At 42.8% G+C, this 7,282-nt stretch overlaps 1 protein-coding gene across 1 annotated transcript in view; it reads left to right on the top strand.

The window, feature by feature from the left end:
- Window positions 1–1,107: 1,107 nt before the first annotated feature.
- The window catches only part of FAF1 (Fas associated factor 1), a 355,099-nt gene continuing 348,924 nt past the window's right edge, over window positions 1,108–7,282 (top strand). Inside the window, exon 1 of the mRNA XM_015595280.2 lies at window positions 1,108–1,558. Coding sequence (XP_015450766.1) covers window positions 1,556–1,558 — 3 coding nt within the window. The 5' untranslated portion in view covers window positions 1,108–1,555. The remainder of the gene's footprint in view (window positions 1,559–7,282) is intronic.

Genomic DNA, 7,282 nt, shown 5'->3' with positions numbered 1-7,282 from the left:
CGGCCGAGCAGCGGACTAACGCCGTGCGGGAAGGCTCCGGAGCCCGCCCGCTGGGCTCCCCCTGCCCCGCCAAGCCTCAGAGGCCGTGGGAGCCAGGCTCGGAGCGCGTCCTCGGAGGCGGCCGGGCGCGCGGCGGGCCCCGGGCAAGTGGGTCATGCCGGCCCCACCGGGTCCCTGGACTCCCAGCAGCGTAAGGAAGGGCAGAGCAATGCGGGAAGCGTCTACCGGGCCGCAGCTGCTGGGGCAGCGCGCGGCAGCATCGCGGCTGCACGGGGCAGCCTACCGGTAACTTCCCGCCTACGACCGAGCCAGTTCAGACTTCCTACAGTAGACGCTCATTGAGCCGCCGCCGCCGTCTTTTTCTTCCTTTCTCGGTTTTCTGAGGGCCTCCAGAGATCAGGAGGGTCCTGAGAAGCGCAGGCCAAGCTCTGAGTATGGGGAATCACCACAATCCCAGCCCGCAGCCAGTCTCGCCGCCCTCTCCGCGAGAGCCCGGCAGCTTCGGCACCCGGTGCCACTTCGCCAACCTTTCTCGGTCCCCCGGCCTGTGCCCCCAGCCTGTGCCGCCGACAGGGCAGCGGCCGCAGCCAGCTGTGCCCTGAAGCTGAGCTGAATGGCACTGCTTCCTTTCCGAGCCGCTGCACTCCCGGTGACAGTTTCTTTTGTAGCTGGTCTCCCCTAAATCGCTGGTCCCGTCTCCCTTCACCTCTACAGACACTTGAGCGTTGTCCCTCTTTCTGCTCTTTTCCTTCTTTCTCTCCTTTACTTCTTTTTTAGCTCAAACAATTGCCGCTTCTGTTGCCGCTGCAGAGACGGTGCCGGTTTCTTCTCCCTTTTTTCCGACCTCATCAGCTTTTTTTGAAAAGAAAAAAATTGAGCGCTTTTTGAGTTGAAAAACCCGCCCCCATTTTAACGGCAGAGTTTTAAGTAGGCTCGGCGGAGTTGCTGCGCCGCGGGAGCGGGAAGGCCGGGCACCGCCCACGCCCCGCCCTCAACCCTAGTGGCGCTCTCGCTCGCCGCTCCCTCGCTCCGCCCCGCCTCCCGCCCAGCTCCCTCTCTCCAGCCTCCTAGCTCCCCGCCTCCCTCCCTCCGTCTCTTGCTTTGGCTCCCACCAGCCAACTGCGCGGCCTCCTCCGGCTGGCCGGCGGGTTGGAGCAGGCGACGCGAAACCCCCGGCTGCCCGGAGCCCGACGGGTGCGGGCGTGAGGGCGAAGAGGCTTGTTAATTAAGACCGCTGCGGAGAGCCGCAGGGCCTTAGAGGCTGGGAGCGGCTGGCTGCTGGAAGGCGGAGAGCGAGCCGGCCTCTGCGCTCTCGTGCTAGGCTCTCAAAGTTCCGGCGGCCAGGCCTGCGCTGCCTAGTCTTCTGGGGCTTTGCGCTGTGTAAACTCTGCCTCTTCTCCGCCGGCCCCAGTCTCGCACCTGCCAGATCAACGCCCAGGGCCGCAGTGGGCAGAGGTGGCCGTGGGGTTGGAGAGAGAGACCCGGACTGACAGCAAGAGCAGTGCTCAGCAAAAGCAAAAGTCTTTTATAGAGTGATTTTTACGAATACTAAAACATGGTATGTAGGTAAGAAATCATGACGAACTCTGAAACCTTAATGTTTCGAAACTGAAATATTACATTTTTTAAGGGAAAGGGCGAAAAAATTAACTTTAAAGCAAAATTTAAAATGTCTTGGGAAGGGTTTTCTAAAAAGGCCATTTCTTTATTGTCAAAGTTCTCACTACATAGATGCGGACTTCTTTTGGTGGGGGAGGGGCCAGGGGAGGTGTCTAAATGTAAATCGTTTATTTCAATCATCTGATACACCAGTTCACTCTGTACTTTTAACTTCCTCTTTTAGCTATGTAAGATTAATTAACTACAGCGTTCTATATTTCTTGTTCTTAAAAATATCCAACACGGTTACGTGATGCACCCAATGGTCAAAATGAAACCAAGCGAAAAATGACAAGTGGTCTAATTAGTGCTGGCCTGTAGCAAGCATATCCTCAAGCAACATCTGTACTCAGCTTCTTGAAGTATATTAGCAAAAACATACCAGAAACATCTGGATAATCATGTAGCAACAGATTGGCTGGTAGGTAGAGAGAGAATTGAAACTAGGTAGAATCTGGCGGTGTTTTCTTTAACTGAATTGTTGAGGAAAAAGATAGCCAGGGCTCTTAGGTGACTAAACTTGAAATGTGAATCAAGCGTGAGCTACAACACAAGAAACTAACTCCTCTTTTTTTTGACATGTATTTAGACATTTCAAATAGAACATTTAGGATTCCATTTATGCCAGTAAATGCCATAAATAATATAATTTGATTATTCTGGCAATATATTGTGTAATCTTTTAGTACAGCTCAGCTGGAGGGTGTAATGTTATAGTAGCTCTGTTGGTGGATAAGATATAACTGGCATTAGTCCAATTTATGAGAGTTGCTTTCTAGCATTATGGTTTCTTGCTAAGAAAAGATATGGTAATGAGACTCTTAAATTGTACTCATTGTGCAACTCATTTAACACATGTGTTATGTGTGTTATAATTGCCATGAAATAAAATACTTTTTGCTGAATAACTGAGTAAATACAATTTATGGTAATTTAAGATGCATACAGAGCTGAATTAAGATTTTTGGAGGTAGTAAGCACTGAAAAGATTTTGATGTCTCACCACCTCACCTCATATGTAAATAAAATAAAAATAATACAAAAACCAAAAAATAAGTGCAAAGAAGTGCAACAGAGTTCTGATTTTCCCCATAATGACTACTTCAGTGCTTTTGCTGAAATAGTAAGTCCTTTAAGGAAATATTTTTTGTTGCTTTACTCTGGTGTTGCTGGTGCCCCAAAGTATATATGCTTAGTCTGCTTATTGTGTAAACCAGAACTGGCAGTGCAGAGGTTGCAGTCTTATTTCAGAGAGTATATGTAAGCACTACAAAGTACCTCCAATGAAAATCTAACATTACTGAGTGCTAGTTCACTGAAGTATATTAAAAAATGAGGAGCTCTGCCCTCAAAAAGCTTACATTCTAACATGGTGTACAAGAAAGATTCACTGTTAAGCAGGTATTATATTGAAAGTAGTTTCTCTTTTAACAGTAATGACATATATTTCAGACTCTGAAAATAGAGACTTTATATTTGGATATTGAATACTAAGTATCATGGAAATCTTTTTTTCAGCAGTTCATACTCATTGTAAAGAGCTTATAGAAATATCAAATTATTTTGTGCTTTTCCCTCTTTGACTTAAGTGTGCATAGTTTCTGAATGATGAACTTATGTAAATATGTAAATTATAATTTCTTTACCTAGTTTCAAAGTCTTCCTCTTTGTTATATTTATAGATCCAACGGAGGTGGAAAACAGACTGGTACCCTCAGGGGACTTTTTTTTTATCATTTCATAATTGTGGCTTTGGCATTTTATTTCTGAGATTCAGCAGGCTTTTTCATATGGGTACTCACATCATTTCAGAAAATCTTTTTCTAAAGTAGGAAAAAGTGCCCAGTAAGCAACTCAAAAGCTTAAACATAATAGCAACAATTAATATTTGTATAGCATTTCATGGTTATAAAATATGCACACATTTAATTTTTACAGCAACTCTTTAAGGTAAATATAATTATCTCCATTTTTCAAGGGAAGGAATTGAGGCTTATAGAGATTGTGACTTAAAGCCAGTAAGTAGTAGATATGATTTGAACTCAGATCTTGAGGCCCCAAATCTTATGCCTTTTTCATTACTTAACAGAGTCCAGGATTATGGCACTAAATTCCTAAAGAATATTAAATCATTAAATGAAATATATTTTTGATTACTTAAGTGTAGATCTAACACTATAGTAGTATTAATTTCATCAGTTATATAACAATCGAATAGTATTGTTAAAAAGCTCGATTAACCAAAGGATCAAGCTTAACGCCACCAGTAGTAAGTCATGTTGATATCATGTGCCCATGATAGGAAATGATGATGACACATCACCTCTGTGGTACTCTTCCCCCAATCCATAAACTCAATATAATTCAGGGAAAACATCAGACAAACCCAAACTGAGGGACAATCTATAAAGTTCCTGACCACTACTCTTCAAAAGTCAAGGAAATGTCAGATTGGAGGATGATAAGACATGAATGACTAAGTGTAATTTGGTATTCTGGATTGGCCCTGGAACAATAAAAGGACATTAATGTAAAAATCCAAATAGAGTCTCTAGAATGTAATTTATAGTATTGTACCAACGTTAATTTCTTAGTTTTGATAGTTGTACCATGGTTATGTAAGATGGTAACATTCGAGGAAACTGGATAAAAGGTAAACAGGAACATTCTGTACTATCTTTGCAACTATTCTATAAATCTAAGATTACTTGGAGTAAAAATTTAGCCTAATAAGTACAAATAAACTTTATTATCCATATTTGAGACAAAGATGAAATAAAAGTTCCTTATAAAAGGGTAATGATAAGATCAAAGAACATGGAGATTTTAGAAAAAGATCTATGCAGTATTTGAATTAGGCTGAGCTCCATGAGTTAATGGATAGATTAAAATTATTTTTGCTCATGCTAATGTATAGAGAATCTCTATGTGTTTTTATTCTCTCAATTTGTGACACTTAAAATGAAATTCGTTTCTCTTAAGAGAGGTGAAATGAAAGGTGAATTATTTTTCATTTTATTTCAGTATTTGTTTTTTATTCCTTTTCCTTTAGTGGACAATTATTCTGGATGCTGGGTATCCAACCATGAAGAGTTAGGTCATAGGGAAGGATTAGTCTTTTCAGAAATAGTACAAACTTTGCTGGGTATGGAGGGTAAATTGGCAGGGAGGCAACGGGGTCAGTGAAAAGAGTATTAGTTTTAACTTAGTCTTGAATAGTAGGTCAATCACTTTGTAGCATGGCTTTTGGCAGATTCTTAAGCTCTCAGAGTAGTTTTTTATTCTGTAAAATGGTTGTTGCAAGAATTAAATGAGATAAAGTGTGTAAAGTACCTGTACATGCTAGACATTCAATAAAAATTAATGAATTCAAAAGTATTGGTTGTTATTATATACCCCAAACTTTGCTTTGTATGAACTATGGTGAATATAAAAACATATGGGATGAAAAGCATTTAGGAATTGGTATACAGAGTAATAGCAACTAATACATTTGGAGAGCTTTAAGGTTTCTGAAGAGTTTTCACAAGCATTTTATCTCCCAATATTCACAATTACTCTCTAAGTTTTATAAGCCCCATTTTAGAAATAAATAAATCGAGACTCAGAAGTTTTTTTGTTAAGGGGTGGAGGTAGAACTCATGCCAAGTACATGCTATGAACTATATGTTCATTTTGTAAAAATATTTTGTTTTCCATGCATTTTTCCTAATTGTTTTCTCATCACTTGAAATGGTCATGTCAAAAACTGAAGTCAGAGAGACTAAGTGACCCATCCAATTTTCCCCAGTTAATTAGTTGAGAAAGCAGTACTAGAACCCATATGCCTGAATGTCTAGGGATTTCTTCCCATCTTTCTGTATTACCATATTGTTTTAATTTCCAGATAGAGAGAAGGGAGGGAGAAGGGGAGCAGCATTGGATTTGAATGGGCTTTTTTTTTTTTTCCTCTGTGTCATCAGAAAAACCTCAACTTTGTAGGGCTGCATTAATCCTGGCCATATAACTAGAGATGATTATTTACCTGCCTTGTGCTGAGAGTGACAATATATGAATGGGGCAACTGACTTGCCACACTTAAATTGCTGGTACTGTATTTCACCTCATGATTCACATTTGTGCTATATTTTGGAGTTCCTTAGGGATGACAATTAAACAAGACACTTCAATTCATGTGACTATGGAGGGTTCTGTTTCTTATCTAATTAATTCTGGTCTAGATGCAGATTGTCACATGAGAGTTGTAGGCCAGACTATTTTCACTTAAACACACAGAATAAATTTAGGTCTCTAGAACACTATAGTGCTCTTCTTTGTGTTCATGAATACAAAGACCCAGGCCTTGATTCTATATGGTGATTTCACTAGTCTGTATTTTAACTTTACAGCACAAAATCAGCAATCTCACTTCACACCTTCAGGATTTTACACTTTCCAGGGCAAGTCAATTCTGTGTTGCAGTTCAGAATATATTTTCCCAAGTCAAAGTTGAACGTATTCCACTGTCACTCTTCTTCCAACCAGGATGACAATTACAAATTGTCACACTTCATTGTACATAGTCTTTGGCTATTCTTGGCTCAAAGCCTGTCAATTTCTGACCGTAAATTGAAACTTCTAGTAATTGATGAGTACTTTAATTTCTTCACTTATCAAAGTACTTTAAATAGACTGAGCATATTCAAAGCTGGATTCAAGTTTTCCCTATTTGTAAGATGTTGTCTCTGATTTAAAAAATGTGCTGCAGAATAGAGAAGTTTTTCTTTCTCATAACTAATAACAAATGCTCATCTTTTTCTTGGGGTCGATATTCTCACATTTCTCAGCTTCCATGTCCCCCCCACCACCCAAGTCTACCGTGCCAGTCTGGTTACCTCCGTGTTCCTGAGAGTTTGAAGATGCAGGCGTCAGGGGGTTTGAGATTAAATGTGACAGTGTGTAAGCTGATTTTGAAAGTGAGGTTAAGCGTTAAAAGGCTGTACATGAAGTTGTATTTTGGTGAAACTCTGTTAGAGAAAAATATACATTTATGAAGTGCTGTTTATCAGACGGGTTGTCAGTGTGCAGAAGGTTTGTGAGGCTTGATGTCTATGTGTGTGACTATGTAACCACGTGAAGCGCAGACTCAGATCCCCGCCCCAGCCAGAGGGAGGCAGTATCCCGAGGCCTTTGCTTAATTACAAACCGGAATAACCTGTTGCGGGACTTCAAGCTCCCGTAGTTGTAGGTTGGCGTCTCCGCCGGTTGCGCGCGGATCCCCGCCGGGTAGTCGCGAGCCCAGAGCTTGACAGAAGAGCAGTCACGTGGCAGCCGCAAAGCGGCGCTTTGCGACCTCAATGACAGGCAAAATGTGCGACAGCCGTGGTGCTGGCCAACCAGGGGCGGAGGCGGCGGCCGGGAAGAAGAGGCGGAGGCGGCCGTGGCGTTTGCCCGCCTGCTCGTTCGCTCGGTTTCCCCGCCCCCGCCGGTCTTGCCGCGGCTGAAGGGAACTGGGTGTGCGCTGTCGCAACCTGTCCTCATCCTGGCCGGCGACAGTAAGACCGGACCCGTATCCAGACCAACCTCCCTGTCCAGCCGGCTGCGGCGCGGGCTTTGCCGGGCGCAGGCGGGCGGCCCGGGCGCC

This window comes from Pteropus alecto, unplaced genomic scaffold (assembly GCF_000325575.1).
Source record: "Pteropus alecto unplaced genomic scaffold, ASM32557v1 scaffold25, whole genome shotgun sequence".
In the NCBI taxonomy this organism is placed as follows: Eukaryota; Metazoa; Chordata; class Mammalia; order Chiroptera; family Pteropodidae; genus Pteropus; species Pteropus alecto.
Note: the sequence above shows the minus strand (reverse complement) of the source record. Positions and strands in the feature narration are given on the sequence as shown.